This window comes from Myodes glareolus, chromosome X (genome assembly GCF_982192425.1).
Source record: "Myodes glareolus chromosome X, mMyoGla1.1, whole genome shotgun sequence".
Taxonomy (NCBI): domain Eukaryota; kingdom Metazoa; phylum Chordata; class Mammalia; order Rodentia; family Cricetidae; genus Myodes; species Myodes glareolus.
In genome coordinates this window covers 15,552,775-15,576,951 of record NC_142053.1, presented here as the reverse complement: position 1 = coordinate 15,576,951, position 24,177 = coordinate 15,552,775, and the positions used below count along the sequence as shown (strand labels likewise).

The 24,177-nt window shown below is 36.3% G+C and overlaps 1 protein-coding gene across 7 annotated transcripts in view; it reads right to left on the bottom strand.

Moving 5' to 3' along the window:
* The window catches only part of Mcf2 (MCF.2 cell line derived transforming sequence), a 104,314-nt gene that overhangs the window by 18,237 nt on the left and 61,900 nt on the right, over positions 1 to 24,177 (bottom strand). For 5 of the 7 annotated variants that reach the window (XM_087902672.1, XM_087902675.1, XM_087902674.1 and 2 more), the window contains 9 exons: positions 23,788 to 23,835; positions 20,489 to 20,541; positions 19,328 to 19,410; positions 15,773 to 15,839; positions 14,946 to 15,061; positions 14,606 to 14,675; positions 12,827 to 12,919; positions 1,455 to 1,547; positions 388 to 513 (listed from right to left, as the gene is read on the bottom strand). In XM_087902672.1, the coding sequence (XP_087758798.1) occupies positions 388 to 513; positions 1,455 to 1,547; positions 12,827 to 12,919; positions 14,606 to 14,675; positions 14,946 to 15,061; positions 15,773 to 15,839; positions 19,328 to 19,410; positions 20,489 to 20,541; positions 23,788 to 23,835 (749 nt within the window). The remainder of the gene's footprint in view (positions 1 to 387; positions 514 to 1,454; positions 1,548 to 12,826; positions 12,920 to 14,605; positions 14,676 to 14,945; positions 15,062 to 15,772; positions 15,840 to 19,327; positions 19,411 to 20,488; positions 20,542 to 23,787; positions 23,836 to 24,177) is intronic. The other 2 variants (XM_087902673.1, XM_087902676.1) reach the window with 1 other exon arrangement.

Sequence of the window (24,177 nt, the reverse complement as noted above, 5' to 3'; positions counted from 1 at the left end):
CTCTTCCTCACTCCTGATGGGTACATGATAAATTACCACCCTCTGGATGGAGCAGTTCTGGAGAAAGGCGGCAAGCCCTAAAGAGTTGAGCCTTTTTATTCATATCTACTCCAGACTAGGGAAAGTATCAATTCTGGGACAGTGTGTCTGCTTAACTGATTCAAGTTTCAGACTTGAAGGCAGGCCGCAACAGAGCAGGAAAATGTCATCAGATTCCATTTGGCTGCTGATCTGTACCCAATCCTCCACTTAGCTTATCAATAATAATGCTTATACTTTTATTTCCATTTGTCTGCCTCCTGTTATTTTCCAACTGAATCCAAATGATAAAAGGGATTCTGATAAGTCTACCCCGTAAATCTCCAACAATCACTAAAGTTTACTTACAATATAGCCATTGATTGCAATCTGATGCATGGAGTCGTTCACAGACTTCAGTAAGTCCAGCATTGTATCAAGTGCCTCCTTTAACTGAGTTGTTCCTTCACCTTCTTTGCTGTACTTTAAGAGCTCCTATGAGTAGAAGTCAAGAATTAAACATTAGTCACATATTAAAACTGCTGGAAAAATTAATAATTTGGAGCTAATATGCTTTTGAGCAGTAATCCAAAGATAATGTCATTTTTAGAGTAATTTCTTTCATATTGTCTGTCACATTAACATATTTAATAACAATGTCAAAATTGGAGAAGTAGAATAATAATTAAAGAGTATAAAAGAAAGAGCAAACATTCAGTGCTTTTACAGCTAAAAAACAATAGTTATAAAAACACATCAGAGATTAGTTTTCAAAGCAATTACATGAGATTTCTTCTACATACAATAATTTGTCACTCATAATGCATATAGCATCATGAAACACATTTTAAAAGGATCTATGCTGGATTTGTACATAACCTGGATTCTACTAATTCTTTCCCATTAAACTAGGAGAGTGTCGTTTGCATTTTTCATTGAAAGGGCCAATAGGAAACATAATCTTAAAATGAATAAAGTATATATTTCGACCTTAATATAAAACTTTGAAAAAAAATATTATGCTTAAATATGGATAGAACTTATATAGAGGATGAAGATCTCCTTATACTCATAGCTTAATCACCTTGTGACTGCCATTTGTATATTCCCATAAAAAAGCACAATGCAAAAATCTTATACCCAAGTTCATCTTCTTCAACCTATTGCTAGTGCTTCCTAGTCAATCACTTCCTTTCAGATGACTACTAGATTTGCTTCCAAAAACAACGTTAAGTGGGGTCTAAAGAGATGGCTCACTGATTAAAAGCACTAACTGCTCTTGCAGAGGACCTGGGTTCTATAACTCTGATGTCATCTTCTGACCTCCATGGGTACCAGGCGGACACATGCTACACATACAGACATGCAAATAAAGTACTCATACACATAAAATAATTTTGAAAGTAAAGAAACAAGCAAATGCTTCATCTAATTACCTTTAAAAGCAACTGATACTTAGTGATTCGTTGCACTGGTTTGAGCAAATAGGAATCCAGACCAAGTCGATGTTTTAACTTTCTTTGACATTCCTGTCATTAAAAGATAATGATCAGCTGGGTACAGTATTAGACACCTTTAATCCCAGCACTCCAGAGCCAAAGGTAGGCAGATCTCTGTGAGCTTGAGGCTAGCCTGGTCTACATAGCAAGCTCCAATCAGTCAAAACTGCACAATAGAGAGACCCTGTCTCAAAAAAGATAATAATCAATAAATGTTAAATTAAGAAATGTAGAGAAGTACAAGTGACAAGCAAAATATGTATGAAAATTCCATATAGAATGCTTAATTTGTTAGCTTATTTTTAAAATAATTTATTTTTAAAAGACATATACCAAGGCTGGAGAGATGGGTCAGAAGGAAAAGTGCTTGCTGCTCTTCCAGAAGACCAAGGTTCAGTTCCCTGCACCTGTACCCACACAGTCATTCACAATCATTCATAACACTAGTCCTAAGGAATCCAATACATGGTGTGTGTGTGTGTGTGTGTGTGTGTGTGTGTGTGTGTGCTGGCAAAATACTCATATATAAGAAATAAATCTTTAAATAATTTTAATAAATAAAAATACATGTTCCTGAAAAATGTCAAATGCCAAGTGCTCATTGATTAGACCCCAGACTTGACTCTTTCTTACAGTTTAAGGAACACGTATCAGGAAAATCACAAAGGAGGGAGGGGAATAAGAGGAAGAGGAATGGAAGGAAGGAAGGAAGGAAGGAAGGAAGGAAGGAAGGAAGGAAGGAAGGAAAGAGAGAAGGAAGGAAGGAAGGAAGGAAGGAAAGAGGGAAGGAAGGAAGGAAGGAAGGAAGGAAGGAAGGAAGGAAGGAAGGAAGGAAGGAAAGAGGGAAGGAAGGAAGGAAGGAAGGAAGGAAGGAAGGAAGGAAGGAAGGAAGGAAGGAAGGAAGGAAGGAAGGGTGGGTGGATTTGGAAGGTAGAAATTTACAGCATTTCAAAGTCTAAAAGATTGCCATGTATAAATTCACCTTGGTATAAACTGCATAAAATTTGAGAAAGCAGGAAATGACAGTAGGTTAGAATGATTAAAACATTCTTCAATCTGTCCAAGAAAATTAACAAAAGACCAGCTCTATAGGCAAAGGCCCAAAAAAGAAATAGGTTGTGCTAAATATAAATCTGACTGGGTATGAGAACAGAATATTTTTTAAGATCGCAAGAAAAATACAGACTTCATCAACTGGTGCTGTATTTCATTCAGTAACTGGCTTGCTGCCACTATAAATATAGGGGCTATGACATTGGGTCCTGGGAACAGTGTAGGGACCATAGTTAATAGAAGATGGGGGTAGTTAGGATGAATGTGAATATGGAAAGTGCACTACACCAAAGGACTGGAAAAACGATATACCTGAATAAGATACAGGGCCTTCCACTAAATGTTAAAAATTATGCATATAATCTAATTCAAATAAGAATAAACAATCAACAATTAAATATGACAGTCTGATACAAGTCATTTTGCTCTCCTTCATAAAACCCAATTAGAAAGATGAAATATATTTTTCTCAAGACAAAAAATGTAATTGAGGAGGGAGATAATATTTGCAAAACTTAAAAACTAAAAGTCAATTCACACATGGTTATCTGATTACAAGTTGAGAGAACTGTTTGCCAAAAACAGTTAAGATTTTATGTTAGAGAATGCCCCCAAGCCCTTCTCAAAGAAATACACGTAACTTTGAAAGAGAAAAGTTCAAAATATTTATGAAATCAATACCAACAACTGTTGGTGAGGATATGGGCCAATCAGAACTCATCCACTCTAGTAGTAATGGAAAACTGCAGTCATTATGGAAGACAGTCCAACAGCTAGCCATTAAACATAAGCAAGCATGATGGAGCAGATGTATCTCTGTGAGTTCAAGTTTGAACTGGTCTATATAATGCATTCCAGGCTAGTTAGGGCTACATGGTAAGATCGTGTTCTACATTAAATATAGAGTTCCCATATGACCCATTTTATTCCTAGGTGTATAGCCAAAAAAAAAATTGCTTAAATTTTTTTGTGTTGTCTGTTTGGTTACATTAGAGACAAGTATGTGAAATTCTGATTCAAAGTTTCTTGTGTGTTTCTGGGTCTATTGAGAGTGGTCCTCAGTCTTGAATTGCTTGTCTCTGGTTGTTTTCCTTTGGTGTGCTTGTGAGAGATGAGGGGACTTTGCTAATACATCTATCTTTACACTCTCTCTTCTGCTGCTTAGATCTTCCAGACTGACTGCTATTCAATAGCAACATAATTGGCTGCTATTGAGCTTGAGGAAAAGGACGTGAGTTTCAAAGTTGTTAGATATATGGATATGATGGTTCACAACCACTTCTAATTCCAGTCCTAAACAATATGAAAACCCTCTTCTGGCCTTTGAGGGAACTACATGCACCTGGTACACAAACATGCATCCAAGAAAAACAGACATACATTATAAAATAATAAAATTTGTAAAATATTACATAATAGCTACATTAAACAAAAGATAGAAACAAGTCAAATGCCCATCAACTAGTGACCATATGAATCAACTATGATCTAGCTATTCAACAAAATATTCAAGCAGAAAAAGAATAAAGTATTACTGTATACAATGGTGTGAAACTCGAAAATATTATGTAAAATAAGTGATTCCCAACCTGTGGGTCACGACCCCGTTGTATCCTGAATATCAGATATTTTACATTACAACTCATAATAGTAGCAAAACTACAGTTATAAAGTAGCAACAAAAATAATTTTATGGTTGGAGGTCATCACAACATGAGGAACTGTATAAAGGATCACAGCACTGGGATGGGTGAGAACCATTGTGTTAAGAAGCCACATTAAAAACACCATAAAGTGTATGCTTTTGCTTACATGAAATTCTCAGGATAGGTTAACCCACTAAAACAGAAATCCGATTAATAACTAAATGTTAGTTGAATGGATCAGGAGAAATCAGTAAATCAGTGAATAAGAGGTAACGATAAAAACGTATAAGGTTGCATGAATCCTTTTTCTTTTCTTTTTTGTTTGGGGGGAGACTTTGTCCATTAGTTGGTTGTTATTATTTATTTGTTTTCAAAGGTAGTATCACTATGTAGCCCAGGCATGACTCTAACTCAAGATCCTTCTTCCTCAGGCCTGCCAGTGCTAGAATAACAAGTGTATGCTACCACAACTGACTTTAGGGGGGAATTTTTAATAGTAAAAATGTTCTGAAATTGATTGGATTGATAACCATACAATCTAATGAATATAGTTAAACTACTGAATTATATACTTTAGAGCAGTGGTTCTCATGACCCCCAAGGGCTCCAAATAACTTTTATGCAAGGGTCACCTAAAACCATTAGAAAACTTAAATATTTACATTACATTTCATAATAGTAGCAAAATTACACTTAGGAAATAGCAACGAAAATTTGGTTGGGAGTCACCAAAACACGAGGAACTGTAATGGGTCTCAGCATTAAAAAGGTTAAGAACCACTGCTTTAAAGGAGTACATTTTATAGTATCTTATTTGCATATTAATAACTCTGTTACCAAAACCAATATTGAATGCACACTAAAATCTAAAATAAAAAATGTAAAAGCTGCAATAAGCACAACTGAGTCACACACACACTCACGTGCACACACATACGCACACACACACACACACACACACACACACACACAGCAGAATGAGTCTCTATAAAAGTAAACCAGAGAGCCTCTGGACCAAGGTATATAAGGTTCAACTAATTTGAGATCACTATATTGAAAACAAGGAAAAGAGCTGGATATCTTATATATCTAACAACTTTGAAACTCACGTCCTTTTTCTCAAGCACAATAGCAGCCAATTATGTTTCTATTGAACAGCAGTCTGGAAGATCTAAGCAGCAGAAGAGAAAGTACCTAAAGATGTATTAGCAAAGTCCCCCCATCTCTCACAAGCACACCAAAGGAAAACAACCAGAGACAAGCAATCCAAGACTGAGAACCATTCTCAATAAACCCAGAAACACGCAAGAAACTTTGAATCAGAATTCATGCGCTTGTCCCTAATGTAACTAAACAGATAATTAACAGACATCTCAGGAAAGCATCCAAGATGAGTAGCAAGTGCTAATAAAGAAAAAGAACAGAAAAGCAATTTAAATGGAGTTGGAACCATGCAGAGAGAATAAAACTACTTTAAAAGGAAAATCTATTTTTATGTTCATATAGATAATTGAAAAGAAGTTCTGAAACAAAAATCAGAATTCTATTAAAAGTACTCAGAGAGTACAGAAAACTGTTAACTGACAGACATGCCACTGTGGAAACTGGTATGGAAATTCCTCAAATAACTAAAACTATGGCCAGGATGATAGCTCATTTGATAATATATCTGCAAGCATGAAGACCTGAGTTAGATACCCCACAACTTGTATTTTAAAATTTTAAAAACAAAGGTGTGCCTAGTGACTTGCAGCATTTATGTACTTATAATCACAACACTAAAGAGGAGATAGGCATATCTCTGATGTTTGGTGGTCAGCTAGCCCACTGTACTTAGCTTGTTCCAAACCAATCAGAGACTCTGTCTCAAAAAAGCAAGAATAAAACTCACCCAAGGCACATATGTGTATGCGTTATGTACGCATGCATGTGCACACACAGGCACACATGCATCTGCAAACACATGAACATACACATATACACATATTTTTAAAAATTGAAACTACCATATGACCCAGCTATATCACTCCTAGGCCTCTAACTCAGCATACTAATGCTATGGAATAATCTTTTGTACACTGTGAAGATGTGTCACTCAGACTGGCTTAATAAAAAAAAAACTAAATGATCAATAGCTAGGCAGGATTTTCAGGGCAGAGAGAATGCTGGGAAGAAGAAGGACAGAGTCACCAGACAGATGCAGAGCAAGGAGGGTGGTCACGATGGAGATGAGGTAATAAAGACAAAAGGTAGAAAATAAACTAATAGATATGTGTTAATTTAAGTTATAAGAGCTAGTTAGAAACAAGCCTAAGCTATCAGCCAAGCTTTCATAATTAATAGAATCTCTGTGTCATTTTTGGGGAGCCAACAGTCCTGACCAAAAAGTCCAACTAAAAATGGCATCAAATGTGAGGGCACATATTTCCACCAGCACACCTTGAGCTAAGCTGGGAGGATGTTTCAGTTTTGTCATGCAGACAGAAATGGTTACAGATACACAGTAAAACAGGTCCAAATGGGGAAAAAACCTAAACAGGTTACAGAGTGTTTAAAAGAAATGTATGCAGGCTTTTTAAAAAAATGAGTATAGACAATCATAGAAAAAATAGTTGATAAGTAATAAGATTGGGGTTGGAGAGATGGCTCTGCAGTTAAGAGCACTGACTGCTATTCCAGAGGACCTGGGTTCAATACAGAGCATCCACATGGCAGCTCAGAACTGTAACTCCAGGATCCAAAATCCTCAAACAGACACACATGCAGGCAAAACACCAATGCACACAAAATTAAAAAAATAAAAATAAATGAAAAAAGTAATAAGATAAAGTCTTTAAAGAGGAAAAAAATAATATAAAAAGGATAAGTCACATAGAGATAGGAACTACATGGGTCCTGTATGGTGTTGTATTGACTTTAAATCTTTTGATTGCTGATAATCAAATGATAGCTGAGGAGAAACATTGGAACATACAAACTACTAATTTAAACCAACCTATATATTTCAAAAATGTCTTAACATCAAAATGGAAGTAAAAAAAATAAGTTACATTGGGGAAGAGATTGAGCTTTTTTTTCCACAGAAAAGGAAAGGCTGTGGATTTATTCAAGGCTGATAGAGATCAGGTTTGGTTGGGGTAGACCTCCTGAAAAATCTGGCTTCAGACATAAGGAAATAAACCTAGAAGACAGGTGCTGTATATTTTACCTGCTCAAACAGAAAACAAAACATCATCTCTGGCTAGCTTTTATACAGTGCACAGTCCATAGTTGTATTATGCATAGTTGTATGCATATATGTACATTACTTTTGAAAGTTTATGTGTTTTCAGAGCACAGGACCAGAAACCAGTGAAAACAAGTGGCCCAGGTGACCCAGCCTCTCACAGTGCCTCTGTTGCAGTTTCCTCAGAGTTCTGCATTCAGGACAGCTTCAAGGCTGCTGGCTGACATGGTCCAGCCTTATAGACTATTCTAGACAGGAATTGACCATTATCCTAATTTTCTCAGGGTCCCCAAAAGATGCCAGTGCCCCAAGAAACAGGAAGCAATTTAAAAACAATAATGCCCTCATTCCCAAGAAGTAGGGTGGGACGTTTTTGGTTGTTCAATAAATCTATGTTATCACCTAGGGGGGTTAGGCACAAGTTATTATTGGTCATGGTCAGGGAGGATACTAAGCAAAGAAAATTAGATTCAGGAATTTCATTCTGAAAAGAAAAATGGGATACAGAAATGATAGGATAAGAAAAAGTGGGAAGTACACTTGAACCCATTGGCACAGGAGACCACTTCCTAAATACAACCCAAGTAGCACAGACACTGAGAGAAACAATTAATACATGGAACCTCCTGAAACTGAAAAGCTTCTGTAAAACAAAGGACACGGTCAACAAGATAAAATGACAACCTAAAGAATGGGGAAAGATCTTCACTAACCCCACATCAGACAGAGGTCTGATCTCCAAAATATACAAAGAACTCAAGAAATTGGCCATCAAAAGAACAAATAACCCAATAAAAAATGGAGTACAGACCTAAACAGAGAACTCTCAAGAGAGAAACCTAAAATGACTGAAAGATACTTAAGAAAATGTTCAATATTCTTAGTCATCAGAGAAATGCAAATCAAAACAACTCTGAGAATCCATCTTACATCTATAAGAATGTCCAAGATCAAAAATCACTGATGACAACTTATGCTGGAGGGGATGTGGGTTAAAGAGAACACACCTGCATTAATGGTGGGAGTGCAAACTGGTACAGCCCCTTTGAATATCAGTATGGTGATTTCTCAGAAAATTAGAAAACAACCTTCCTCAAGACCCAACAATACCACTTTTGTGTATATATCCAAAGGATGCTCAATCACACCATAAGGATATGTGCTCAACTACATGCATAGCAGCATTATTTATCATAGCCAAAACCTGGAAACAACTTAAATGCCCCTCTACCAAAGAATGGATAGAAAATGTGGTACTACTATACAGTGGGAAAAAAATGATATCTTGAAATCTGCGGGCAAATGGATAGATCTAGAAAACATCATATTGAGTGAGGTAACCCAGACCCAGATTGACAAGTATCCTATGTACTCACCATAAGTGGTTTTTAGACAGAAAGCAAAGAAAACTGGGCTACAATTCACAATCCCCGAGAAACTAGACAACAACGAGAATCCTAAAAGAGACATACATTGACCTAATCTACATATGAAGTAGAAAAAGACAAGATCTCCTGAGTAAGTTGGGAGCATGGGGACTATGGGAGAGGATAGAAGGGGAGGGGAGAAGAAGGGGGGAAACCAGAGAAAAATATATAACTCAATAAAAAACAATTTATAAAAAGAGAAATGATAGGATAAAAGTGTAGATTATTGTATCTACCTTCAACCTAAAAAAATCAACTACTAGTCTCAAATATTTTACACTGGTATGGATTTATGTATATTGATACAAATTTAAGGTTATTTTTGTTAGACTGTATTATGTGGTGCGGGAGAATTATCTGTATTCTGTCAATCATATTTTAATAAAACGCTGATTGGTCAGGCAGGCAGTATAGGCGGGTCAACCAGACAGGAAGTAGAGGCGGGGCAAAGAGAATAGAATAAGGTTATGGAGGAGGAAGGTCCCTCCGGCACTCCTGCACAGATCACTGAAGAAGCAACATGTAAGCTGCCCCCGCTGGAAAAGGTACTGAGCCATTATGGCTAACATAGATAATGATAATGGATTAATATAAGTTACAAGGACTAATAAGAAGCCTGACCCAATGGGCCAATCAGTTTATAACCTAATGTAGACTCTGTGTTATTTTCCTTGGGACTTGCTGGCTTGTTGGGGTACCAGGCAGGACGGAAACCTCAACAAGCCGGCCCTCATGTTATAATTATGTCTTTATTTCATGTTTAAGGTATTTTGCCTATACATCTCAATTTATAAATGTAAAGTTCTAGTCCTTGAAACCTATTTATGACAATAAAGAAATACAGGTTAGTAGTTAGTTATCTATTAACAATCAAACTTATACTCATGTTAGAATTATATTCAAGGTCAAATAGAGACATTTAAATAGAGAGATGGTCTTTAAACATTTCAAAGACCTACAGAATATGGCATTTTAATATTTTACTAGCACAGAGTTTTTTTCTGACAATATGATACATCTGCTCCTGGCAGCACCACTCTACCTCAGAGAAGATGATGGGCATCAAAGAACCTTCATATGGAGTTAGCTTTCTATATGGCAAAAGTTAGCTACTAGGCAAATATACTGCCCTTTCCTCAATTGCTGACAGTATACTATCCAGATTGGACAAGCAGAACACAAAAGATAACATCTGCCAAATTTTGTCAAGACAAGGTAGGACAGCCCTTCAAAATTCCTACTTCACAAAAAGTCTGTCACATCTCCTGGCCAAAGATGGATGTTCCAATGTTGCTGTCCAGTCAGCCAGCTGCTTCTATAATTTCTGTAGGATTGGAAGTTGTTTGCTCTGTACTTCCTGTTTACTCTAATATTTTATCCTTCTTGGGTTTCTGATGGAGATTGAAGACTAGATAGTTATAGTTTTACAGTTTTCCTTGTTATAAAAATATAGAAAGAAACTTACATAAGAGATATAAAGTTTATAAGGTTGAGAAACATAAAAGCTTAATTTGTTTATCTAAAAATGCTTTGAGGTCTGAAAAGATAGTTTTAAAATGGTAATACAAGTTATAAGAGAAAAATTGTTTAAGTATAAAACTTTAAATACATCAAAATAAGAGATAATAGAGTATTTTCTCCAAATATGCCAAATACAAATGGACTGGACATTGTAAATATAATTCTTACCTAATTGCTCTTATTACATATAGTTTTATTAGTTAAAGTTAATACCTTTTCCTTCTATTTTGATAATACCTGATAACTCTTCTTATTGCATATAACTTTACTATGTTAAAGTTAAAACCTTCCATTCATATTTAGACAAAAGGGGGAATGTTGTGGAACAATCCTTTTGTATACTATGAAGATGTGTCACTTTAATTAGTTTAATAATACATTAAATGGCCAATAGTTAGGCAGGATTTTCAGGGCAGAGAGCATAGTGGGAAGAAGAGTGAAGTTGCCTACCAGACGCAGAGCAAGCAAGATGGGCACTACAGATATGAGGTAATAAAGTCATGGGGCAGAAATTAAGTTAATAGAAATGGGTTAATTTAAGTTATAAGAGCTAGTTAGAAACAAGCCTAAGCTATTGAATGAGCTTTCATAATTAATAAGAAGTTTCCATGTGGTTATTTTAGAGCTAGCAATTGGGACAGAGAAAGACTGGATACATACAAGAGAGATGTTTGCACATCTATGTCAGGAGCACTATTTGCAGCAGGCAAGATAGGCAACCAACCTGCATTTTCTTCTAGCCTGTAGGCATACACGCAGACAGAATATTGTATACATAATAAATAAATAAATAAATAGATAATTTTTTAAAGGAATTCCAAGTATTAGTTCCATATCATTCAGAGAAAGAGAACTATGTCTCTTGAAAAGTAACAAAGTGGAGTTATTCTTTATTTTTTCTAGAAGTCAGAAAAGAGTGAAGAAGCATCTTCAAATTTCTGAGAATAATCCTTTCTTAGAATCCTATACTTAGTCATCTTAACAACCAAAGCATTAGGGAACAATAAATACACTTGCTCGTACAAGTTCTCAAAGACATGCAAATATATTACCTAACATGTATACTTTCTAAATAAACTATTAGATTTATTCTACAAAATCGGGGGTAAAACAATAAAAACGACATGCAGCTAGAGAGATTACTCAGCAGTTTATATCACTTGCTTTTGCATAGGACACAGGTTCAATTCTCAGAATCCATGAAGTGCTCCCAACCATCCAAACACTAGTTCCATGGGATCCCTTAGCTTATTCTGACTCCCATAGGTATCAGGTACTGCTGCAGGATAATTCCTTTGTACACTGTAAAGTTTTTCACTCATATTGGTTTAATAAAATGCTGATTGGCCAGTAGCCAGGCAAGACATATAGGCAGGGCAACCAGACTAGGAAAATTCTGGGAAGAGGAAAAGCAGAGAGTCAGTCACCAGACACAGAGCAAGCAAGGTGAGAATGCCTTACTGAGAAAGGGTACCAAGCCAAGTGGCTAAACATACACAAAAATTATGGGTTAATTTAAGTTGTAAAAGCTAGTTAGTAATGAGCTTGAGCTAATAGGCCAAATAGTTTATAATTAATACAAGTCTCTCTGTGTTTCTTTGGGACTGAACAGCTGCGGGACAGGGCGAGACAAAAATTTCCACCTATAAACAGCGCGCATGCACAAATACAGGCAAAACATGCATACATATAAAATTAAATAAATCTTTTTATAAAAAGATTTGGCATGTAGACAGTAGGTCAGGCTACTCAAGAGACCAGTGAGAAGTATCTCCAAATGATATGCACCAAGATCCTGAGATGAAAGCAGATCAGAAAACTCTAGAAGGTATTTCTCTAAGATAAAATTTAAAGATAGTGTATACAAATATGAGAAGAACAAATCTCTATGATTCCTAAAATTGAATGAGGTTGGAGTAGGAAGAAAGCAAAGTATATAGAAAATCAAATGAGATAAAAGAAAATGGTAAACACACACACACGAGAAGGAAAAGCAACCATATTTTACTATATGAGTCATCTGCCCAAAGAAATTCCAGTCTTAATAATTGAGTTAAATATAGCCAATTGATCTAACAAAAATATACTGAAAGCTTTGGAGAAAAAGAATTTCATGTGGATATGGTCGTGGGACAAAAAACAGTGAAAGAGACCTACATTTTCATTTTCTAAGGCAGAAAGGAGAAAGACAAGCATGTTATTTGAAGATAGGAAGGCAAATACCAGAAGAAGCTAAAAGTGGTTGCCTCTGGGGAACAACAAATATGTTTTTATATGTATAAATGTACGTGTGTACTTTGCTTAAGAGAAGAATTGTTGTTTTATATATAACATATATATATATATATATTAGTCAAAGCAGAAAATGAAATTATTAATGAGAAATATTCCAATATATTTCAAAAAGAATATGTTCAATACTTAAATGATTAATACCTGGAAAAATGCACATTCTGAATACTTTCTCCAAAGTAACTCTGACCTTGGTTTATTCTGACAGTACTTGGCATACATCTGAAAATCATCCTTCTGTAATAAAGAACAAATGCAAATATATTACTAATTTATAAGTATGAATTTTTATTTTCAAAAAAGCTGAGCAACAGAGTAGGTGGCCAACCATGGTAGTGAATGTGACATAAAATGGCCTGCTTTGTGTTCCAAGGACAGCATGGCCATTGAGACAGACAACAGGATATATAATTCTACAAGCAATTTCAGAACTTCTGTCTACCAGATTTGACAGAGTAAGAAAAGTCTTATCTTTTTGAACTATTTATTACCATGATCTAATAAGAGCCCCAAAATGAGTTTTCTGTGCTACTAGTCTGCTAGCTGTCTAAATAAAAGAGCTTGCAGCTAACTTCCAAGTTAGAAGTAGTTCATGGTTCATCAATGGGACATCATCATATCTAAGCACATGGTTGCAGTTTGTTCTCCCTTGAATCATTTTCCCTAATCTTCATCCATCTCCTACTCACACTATAACTTTCATTTCATGAGTTTCTTTTATACAGCTGCTGTTTATATCCTCAAGCTATGGACAATGTCCTTCTTTTGTGTGCCATAGGACCCTTTGTATATCTCTAGTGGAGTATAACTCATTCTGTACATGAATTAGGGTTTCTATCTGTCTACCTAAATGCTCTTTAGCTTGGTATTCACATTGCCCAGCATAGTGCTTGGTGGACAGTAAATATTAAATAGATGGCTATTGAATTGACATATCATCAAGAAACATTTATTAAACCACCACTACTACTACTAGACAAGAACTCTGCCAACTTTGACAGGGACAAAGATACATAGGATATGAGACCTTGTCAGGTTGGGAAATAATTTACATATATATGTAAAGGTACACAGTAAATATAAAACGTCCTGTAAGTAGCATAGTGTTGGGTATTTTTAAGGATGGGCTCTCACTAAGTAGTCCAGGATGGCCTGCGACTCAAAATTCTCTTGATTCTACCTCCTAAGTGCAAGCACCATCAGGTCTTTCAAAGTAGCACAGTGTTAAGAACTAGGGATGTTGGACCAATGACTGTTTAAAAACGATGATGAATTTATCCCTAGTTCAGACATCTTTATGTTTAGAACATGTTGAGAAAGGTAGTGTCATACCTTCTTTCTTAGTCCTGTTCTCATTTCTCATTTTTCCTCAGGCTTATTCTCTTCAACAATTTCCAAGGTAAGACAGCTATTCTAAATTTTCAACAATCTCTTTAATCTAACTGAGTCCCAATCAGAAGAGGGTTGATCTTTCAGGAAAAGGAAAAACTAGATAACTCGATGAAAATTTTAGAAATTCTATGGTTACATAATGAGACTCTCTATCATTTAAGTTTTGTTTTTTAAAACTGCATCTTTTATTCAAACTTTAACCAAGCTCACAGAGATTTAATTAATATGCTCCCATCTTTCACATCTTCCTAGCTAGAGTGATCACTGGATTCCTGAGATTACCATTGCTACTACCTGAGTAATCGAACATTTAATACCATAGAATAAAAGTGTACCTTGATCATCCTGCACATCATTTTCTTCAAATAAAATAGTTTTACATTAAGAACTTGCTAAAATTATTGTTTCTTCTCCAAAAACATAAAGACATTAAAGGAAAGGAGGTGTCTTGTCTTTTAAGCCTGATTTATACAAGAGGCACTTTTGGGTTGCCAAAATTTACATAATTTCAAAATAAATAATCAGACTAACCCTTTCCAGGAAACAAGGTCCAACTCTTTCTGGAGCATTAGAGCAATCTTCCAGGCTACTCATAAAAATGCTGTGAAATTTGGAGAGAAAAAACAGTTATTTTTGACATATAATAAACCAGTAAATAGCTCTTTTTTTCCATCTTTTGAAACTGGGTCTCCTTATGTAGCCCTGTCTGTCCTAGAACTCACTACATAGATCAGGTTGACCTCAAACTCACAGAGAGACCCGCCTATTTCTGCCTCACTAATGCTGGGATTAAAGATGTGTACCATGACACTCAGTAGTAACTTTTTGAAAAAATAAAATCACCAAAAACTGCAGTTTAGCAATTACGTACTTGTTATGGAATTCATATATTTCTGCCATATTTCCAAAGAGAACATCCTTTTTATTTCTCAGTAGAGGTGGAATAAGATCAAACATCTGTGGATTGTCCATCTCAGATCTGTAGCCCTATTAAAAATAAATAATTTTTGCATTTTAAGTATTTATATTAATGTTTTGTTGAGTCACTGATGATATCAGTACATCAGAGTGTATAAAAGGCTTGTGGGTACAGCTGTTTGAATTTTAACATTTAAATCCCTTGGTTATCAGAATTATCTGTGGCATTTTTTTTCTTTTAGAATGCAGAATAAGAAAACCAAAGCTTCCACTACATGGTTAGAATAAAAGGGTAGTACTTTGGCCTTCAAGGCTTTTATTGTAGTCTTGGAAACCAAACAAAAACCAACTATGAAAAATTATAGTACAGAATATAAAGTTCTCCTTAAATTGAAAGTAAGTGCTTAGATTTCTGTTCAGACCAAATTAGTATCATGGCATTTGTGTCAAATGAGTATTTTTATCCCACCCTCAGTTTTTTTCATCTCAACCTCTAAGTAGCAGCCTGGGAATAATTATAACAATGCACCATGTCCCTAAGAGAATAGCTTCTCTTTTCTATAAGAAATTCTAAATCACGTATCCCCACTACTGAGAAGGAATATAAATGCAGTCATTAAAACAACATGTATTCTCAAATAACAGGAAATATACACTGCTATCATGGGACAACCAAGGACAGAGAGAGAAACGCAAAACTGTTTAGAACACTTTCCAATGAAAGTAGCCAGGGACAAGTCAAGAAAATAGGGAGGGGGGACAACAATTTGCTACACTTACCAACAAAACAGTAAACAGCTCTCCAACATATGCCTTTTCTGTCTGTATCAGCTCATTCAGGACATGGCTGCAATGAACAGACCACAATTACCAGTTAATGTCCTACTCACAAATCACAGTACAGTGGTTCAGCTATTATCTTTAGACGTAATCCAAGGGAAAATAAGCTAATCTTGGGGAACTACCTGAGGATTTTGTTCCAGCATCAAAATATGAAGCTTATTTTATAGGTTTTGGAATAAGTACCACCCAGAAGGCTCTTAAACAGATTTAAAAGAAAGAAATCTGGGTGTGGTGGCACACTTTTAATGCCAGCACTCAAGAGGCAGAGGCAGAAGAATCTCTGAGTTCAAAGTTAACATTCATTCTAGGCTCGCCAAGGCTACATACCAAGACTCTGTCTCATGGTGGGGGGCGGGGCAAGGAAGAAACATGTTTAAGGCTACATGCTAGCACAAAAAATGATTTCTAATTCACTTAAATTAAGAATAAATTTATTAAAATGCTGTGGAGTATCATTTTATTTTAAGATGTGTTACATTCATTTTTGCTGTGGAACACTGTTTAATGATGCAAAGATGTGTTGCATTCTTTTATGTTGCATTTAACTCTTTGAAGTTATGTTGCTTTGCCCATCTAAAACACCTGATTGGTCTGATGAAGAGCTGAATGGCCAATAGTGAGGCAGGAGAAAGGATAGACGGGGCTGCCAGGCAGAAAGAATAAATAGGAGGAGAAATCTGGGAAGAAAGGAGATCAAGGAACAAGACAACATCATGGGCCAGCCACACAGCCAGATGTGGAATAAAAGGAAAGATATGCAGAAATAGAGAAAGATAAAAGATGGGATAATTTAAAATTAAGAATAGATGGCAAGAAACAAGCCAAGCTAAGGCTGGCATTTGTAAGTAAAAATAAGCCTCTATATGTGATTTATTTGGGAACTGGGTGGTGAGTCCCTCAAAAAAACAAATAATAAAAACAACCAACAACACTAAAATCTCACAAAACGTATTTGGGAGGAGGAAAGGGAGTAGGGGGAGGGGAGTGGGAGGGTATTGGGAGGAGGGGAGGAAGTGGAAATTTTTATAAATAAATAAATTAATTTTAAAAAAAACCAACACTAGCCGAGCATGTTCCACACTATCCCCAGTTCCTAGACACATGGTAAAATCATTACCCTCATCTTCACATGGGATAGGAGGACAACTTAAGATTCTACCGCAATACTGCCTGCCTTCTCTATCAAATAAAATACATTTGATTTTCAACTGGCATGTTTGAATTTTACTCCCCTCTGTAATATAAACAACCCACTTAACCTCTACCTTTGCATATTTCTTCTTTTCTTTTTTATACTTTAAAGAATTTAGACCCTGTAGTTTTTCTTTCAAAATGAGTTTCTTTCAATTATCTTTAATAATCTTGGGATACATATATATCTCCATTCAACTTGGTACAAACTGCTGGCTATTTCCAACATCAAGATATGAAACTTTCTTCCCTTTGGTTTTTTTGAGGCAGGTTCCACTATGTACCTCTGACTGTCCTTGAATTATGTAGACAAGGCCAGCTTCAAACTTGAAAGATTCACTTGCCTCTTCCCCTGCCCCCCAAGGTCTGGGATTAAAGGAATGCACCTCCAGGCCCAGATCATGATATGAAACTTAGAAGTAAATATTTTTGGTGCGGGAGAATTATCTGTATTCTGTCAATCATGTATTTTATTAAAACGCTGATTGGCCAGGCAGGAAGTATAGGTGGGTCAACCAGACAGGAAGTAGAGGCGGGGCAATGAGAACAGGAATATTCTGGGAATCAGGAAGCTCCCTCTGCCATTCCTGCCCAGATCACCGAAGAGGCAACATGTGAGCTGCCACGCTAAAAAAGGTACCAAGCCATATGGCTAACATAGATCAGAATAATGGGTTAATATAAGCTATAAGAATTAGTTAATAAGAAAACTGAGCTAATGGGCCAATCAGTTTATAACCTAATGTAGACTCTGTATTATTTTCTTTGGGAATTGCCGGTTGTGGGGTACTGGGCAGGATGGAAACCCCAACAAGCTGGTCCTGCATGCTACATATTTTCAAGATTAGAATATTAACATAAGAATATAAAAGCATGTGAAGGGGTATTGTTAATATCTATGAAGTAGTATCTAGAATCATGTATGGCTTTTCACAAACCACTTCATTGATATTCATTTCTTTTAAACTCAAAGAAACTGTCACGGTTTTAACTGTCAACTTGTCACAAAACTACAATAACCTAGGAAAAGCAAACAACAACTGAAAAATTGCCCAGTCTGACTTGTGTGCATAAGTCAGTGGGGCATTCTTTCAATTGATGTATGAGGACTCAGCCCAGGCTGGGTGGTACTACCCCTGGGCATATAGTCCTGGACTGTATATAAAAAAAAGAAAGCTTAGCAAGCTATGGGGATCAAGCTAGTAAGCAGCATCCCTCCATGGCCTCTGCTTTAGTTCCTACCTCACTCAAGAAGCCTTCCCTGACTTCTCATAGTGGACAGTGATCTAGAAACATAAACCAAATAAACCATTTCCTCCCCAAATTGCTTTTGGTCTTCATCACTGCAACAGAAACCAAACTAGAATAGATGGTTCATTCCAAGGGTACAACCTTTCATTTATTAGTGGAATCATTCTGGGAATCTAACGTACAGCATGGCTACTATCATCAATGAGGTATCTTATACATAAGAAATACACTTACAAAGTAGAATTTACACACTATGTTTCACCATAAAAAGCAACAATCAGTGTTAACTAACTTGCTATAGTAATCATCTTACCCCACACACACATACATACATAATATACATGTATATATATTTATATAGATATCTTATATTATATATCCTAAATGTATACACTTTTTTCCAATTATATTTCAATAATACTAGGAAACATTCTTTCTTTGGAAAGAATGCATGCTGCTCTAGCAGAGGACCCAGGTATAGTTCCTAGGATCCACATAGAGGCTTATAACAATTTGTAACTGCAGGTCCAGGAGCTCTGACTTCCTCTTCTGCCTCCCTGGTCACCAAGCACACATATGGTACACAAATATGTAGACAAAACATTCATACACATAAAATACAGATAGATAGATAGATAGATAGATAGATAGATAGATAGATAGATAGATAAATTGATGAATTAATGAAAAATAAATAAACACATGATCTAAACTGGTAAAAACAAAAACAAATCAAACTCTTTCATTTTTCTTTTCAATCTGGAGATGAAAGATACAAAAGTCCTAAAAGCAGACTAGGATGTAGTTTAACGGCAGAGCACTTGCCTTACAATCCCCGGTACTACCAAATAAAAATCCTCAACTCCTGAAACAGACCACAGCTGCTCAAACCTAAAACCAGGATGTGTGACACCTTGCTACTACTCTTTTAATGTCCTCACTAGGACCCTATTTTGAAAACATAATTCAAACACATGAGCATTGGGCACTGAACCAGAGTCTCCTATGAAGTGGTGTACATATGAACGTAGGTTTAAAAAGAAATAATACTTCTTTAAAATATCCAAGTTATTGTTCAATCCGGGAGAATGATCAGAATTCCTCTTCTCTTGGCTATCCTGAATGACTTCAATCTGAAATAATGAAAATAAAAGTTCAATCATGTCTATGTAGGTACAGTACTTTCTCAAATATATCTAATACCAAATTAACTTCAATCCTAACATTGAAGGTAAACCGATGGAAAACACTGTATTTTTCCAAAACTTATTTATTCCCCAAGGATACATGCCAGGACCCTCAAAGATGCCTGAAACTGTGGATGGTACTGAATGCTCTATGTACTACACTTTTCCATAGATACATATGCATGATAAAGAAATGTCATGTATAAATTAGGCACAGTAAGATTAAAAATAATAATGCATGATAAAATATCTCTTATAATAAAAAATTATATAATTACGTATCTTTCTTCTCTTTTTTCTCTAGAATCTTCCAGTTAATATTTCGAACCACCATTGACCACAGGTAGCTAAGACTGTGAAAACTGAAGTGAGGAAAGTACTGTGCACATCAAGAAACCAATAGAAGCTGGGCATAGCGGTGCAAGTCTTACCTCAGCACTCTGAAAGCAGAAGCAGGTAGATCTCTATGAGTTTGAAGCCAGCCTAGTCTACATATTGAGCTCCAGGACAGTTCAAAATAAGAGAGGGAGGGAGGGAAAGAGAGAGAGAGGGAAGGAGGGAGAAAGGGAGGGAGGGAGAAGAGAAAGAGAAAAAATAAAAAGGAAACAAATAGATGTGTTTCCTGCATCCTGCGTCAGTCTCTTCATTGTCCATGATAAACTGGACTCTATCCTTCATACTTACAGTGCCACACTCATTTTTGAAAGAAAGCACTATCTCTAGGAAGATAAAGCATTGTTTAGGTGGGTGGAGGTGGGCAGCATGAACAATAACAGGAACTGATACGCAGCACTCTGCAGAGATGATTCTGAACTTGAGCCAGGACTTTAAAAAATACTGCTCACACACTGGGATTATGCCAATACTTCAATTAAACACAAGGCAGCAGATTTTTCTTGTACGTGTAGGTTTTCAAATATACAAGGTCAGTGAAATGAATGGAAAACATGCCTAAAATCCCCATACTAATTCCGCAATTATAGCAGCACAGCCAACTTTGAATTCATTAATTAATTGCACTTACTTGACTTAATTGCACATTGCTCTGAGCTTGAGTCTGTCTCCAAGACTTCTTCACTGGTAGAGAAATGTAAAATAACATTAAACCAGAATTAAAGTCAACACTTTTAATGACAACATGTGTGCATGTTTATTGAAAAGAAAGCGAATGCTTGAATATATTTGTTAGTATTTTAAAATCACTCTACAGAAGACAGCAATTGGTTAGATGTCTATATAAATCCAACTTTTCATGGGATATGATTGTGCTATATACTACCCATTTCCTCATTAACCACACAATCGCCTACTTGCCAAAAGAAAGGGGTGTTAAGTATTCCCAATTATGTTTATATTTAGTATGCATTCTGCTACACAAACATTCCATCAGATTGTAGCTCACTTGCTAACTGGATCCAAGATTTCTTTGAATCATACATAGCCCTACATGTATGAGACCAGGGCTGGCAAGATAGTTAGTTGATCAAGTACAACTGATCAAGTGTTACCGCTAACCCTGATGAGCTAAGTTTGCTTCCCAAGACCCATATGATGGCAGGTGAGCAGCAACCCCAGCAAACTGTCCTCTGACCTCCATATGTTTACCGTTACACACACACACAAACACACAAATGCAAATAATAACAAATTATGTATGAAAAGCCATAAAGAAATTCATTGCTTTATGTATTAACTGAAAAATTAACAACAAAAAATCCACGTTGAACCTAGTAAATACAGCATTCACCATTTATTTGGCACTTACCCCAACCAGGCCCTGAACTAAGCTCAATGGTTTGTTTTCTTTTTTCATTCTCAAGTCTACACTAAGCAGTGGAGAACAGTATCTCCCTCATCTCACAGATAGCACTAAGGCTAATACCTTGTTCAGGAAGTAAAGGTGGTATTTAAAGCCACACATGTTTCTAAACACTACATAAAGAATTTCCTAAATAATTGATAAAATGCTCATAAAAACTCCTTCACCAAAATTCAAAGTTTTACTCTTTATTTTTAAACAGTAAATTTCCAGCACTGGGAAAAGACAGGGTGTAGGGTGAACTGGGAATATAGCTCAATGGCAGAGCCCTTGGCTAGCATGTGTTCAGTTGCCAGCGCTGAAAAAAAAAGTTTTCACAGAAACAGGCAAGTAAAGGGCGTGGACAAATCAAAGAATATATAAAGTTCCAACTCCTGAAGACTGTTACCTGTCCAGGGTACACTGAGTACTGGCCTCAGCATGGAAGATATATACCCTTAATCCTCCTCTTCTTGGCAAAAGCTAATGGCAGACACATTGAGGAAGTGGAAGGTCTTTCATATATAAAATGTATACATCATTGCCATTCATTAAAAAGTATTGGCATATGCAAGTTATATATAACTACACATTAGACTTAGTGTGAGTTACCATATAAAATCAGTTTCTTAATAATTACTGATGTGTCTCACTTTAAAGATATCTACCATACAAAGATCCAAATTTATTCCTAAGGGTAAATTATGGATTGTTTTCAAACACACAGAGGTACAAAAGGGTATGTGTGTATACCTCCATAACACACCTTTTTCTCAAAAGTGAGGTTAACTATACTCATTCTTTTAACAATGTAAAGACATACAAAATGGCTGAGCACCTGTGTGATGTGACAAGCTACTCTTGTGTTTGGGGATATGCAAAGGTGACTTGCACACAGATCCTGTCCTTACAGACCGTCCTGTCTAACAAGTGCAACAGCAAACAGAGAAGTAGGCTGCAGCTGAGCAGAAATAAGGAAGCTTCTTTTTACATGAGATGAACACCTACCTGAGCCAGCTACAGGGGAAGAGCACAGGATAGAGAAAAGCTTGTCTAGAGGAGGCAGCCTAGGGATAGGAACTAGCAATGAGGCGATGGAGCAATCAGGCGAAAGTAGTCCAAAGAAACAGCAATCTATGCAAACTACACAAGGTAAGAGAGTATGGCTATGGGAGCCAAAAAGACTATTGCCAAGGCCATGGGTGATGCTACCTTAGACTCAGAAAGTGTCAATAAAGGAAGTAATGATGGGAATAAATAGACGCACAGAAGGCATATTTAGTGACAAAAACAATGGTATAGGAGTGAGCAGGAAGAACTAAATTCGGACAAATGGGGCCATCATAGTACCAATCAACAAGATGAGGAAGAAAAGATTTACAGAAGAGATATGTTCAGGTAGGGATGCTGAGACTGTTTCCTATGGGAAATTCCATGTTGCAAATACCAGTCTGAAGCTTAGGTGACAAACCTAGACTATAAACAGAGCTTTCAGAGCCCAAGCATAGCTTCCACTTTATTCCTCAATGGCACTGCCCTTCCACAACTTCCCTCGTTCTCAATGTGAATTCATCAAACATCTTATGCCATCCTGCTAGTTTCCAGGCACGATGCTAGGTGGAAGATTCAATTTGATGAAAAGGAGGGGAAAAAGCAGAAACAGAATAAAAAACCAGTTTGACTCATTTTGATGAAATAATTAGCACACACTTTGATTTGGTCAATTACTTGGTTTACCAATTCCAAGTTTTGAAAACTTGTATAAAATATGTTATATCCTGCATTACCCACAGATAATCAGTAGGGTCAATGTTCAGAAGATTCACAGCGTAAATGGTGATTTGGTTTCATTTACAAACCATGATGGATGATGGGGAAAATCGCCTCTCCCAGCCATTTATCCATTAAGGTGTCTTCTCCCTCATAAATACACCAAGTAGTCTTAAGCTGAAGCAAATCCAAGCTATTTCCAACAAATATCTGGATATGAGTGGTGTGAGTCTTTAAACTGAAGAAAACCCTGATTCACATTAATTTCACTAAACTATTTCTTTTTAAGATATATTTTTATTTACTTTGAATTATGTCTATGTGAGTTGTAGGTAGGCAGGTGAGTCTATCGGTACCCACAGAAGCCAAAAGAGGGCATTAGATGCCCTGGAATTACAGGATGTTGTGAGCTGCTATGTGGATGCTGGGAAGTGAACCAGGGTACTCTGGATGAGCAGGGAGTACTCTTAACCACTGAGCCATCTCTCCTGCCTCCTCTCTCTTTTGGTTAAGTGGTCGTTTTATGAAAGAAAATTGACTTTAGAAGCATACTTTATTCTTTACATAGTCATTTTTCAAGGAAAATTCAATGTCAAAAGAGAATAATGGATGGTTGATATGAAAAAAATAGATAAAGTTATTTGAAGGTAGAATTCATGAATGAACTGCTGCTGTTTTTATGTGCCAAACTGGTTTTTCATGTGTACAAACTCATAAACTGTATTGATGATAAGTAATATAATAAAGATGGGTACCTTTTGAAAAAAGTTTACATGCTTGAAAGAAAGAATATCCAACTCCCACTGCAGAAAGAAAGTGTAATGCCATTAAATAAGAATACGAGAAAGAAAGAAAGAAAAATGAAATAATACAAAACAAAATTTTCTTTGAATGACTAATGCCATGAATGGGTCTTGAACAGCCTGGTCACCAACCAAAGTGCTCTGTTTCAGGGAGACTTAAGCTTTGGGGGTCTGCTAAGAAAGGAGATTTAATCAGAAGGAAGGGAGAGTCCAATTTAGTGAGTAATTGTTATTTTCTGCATTCTGTTTCACTTTCTCATTATAATTACCTCTTAAATCAGAAGGTATTTGTCCCTACTTTACAGACAAAGACACTGAAGTTATCAGTGGGTAGCCGCCCAA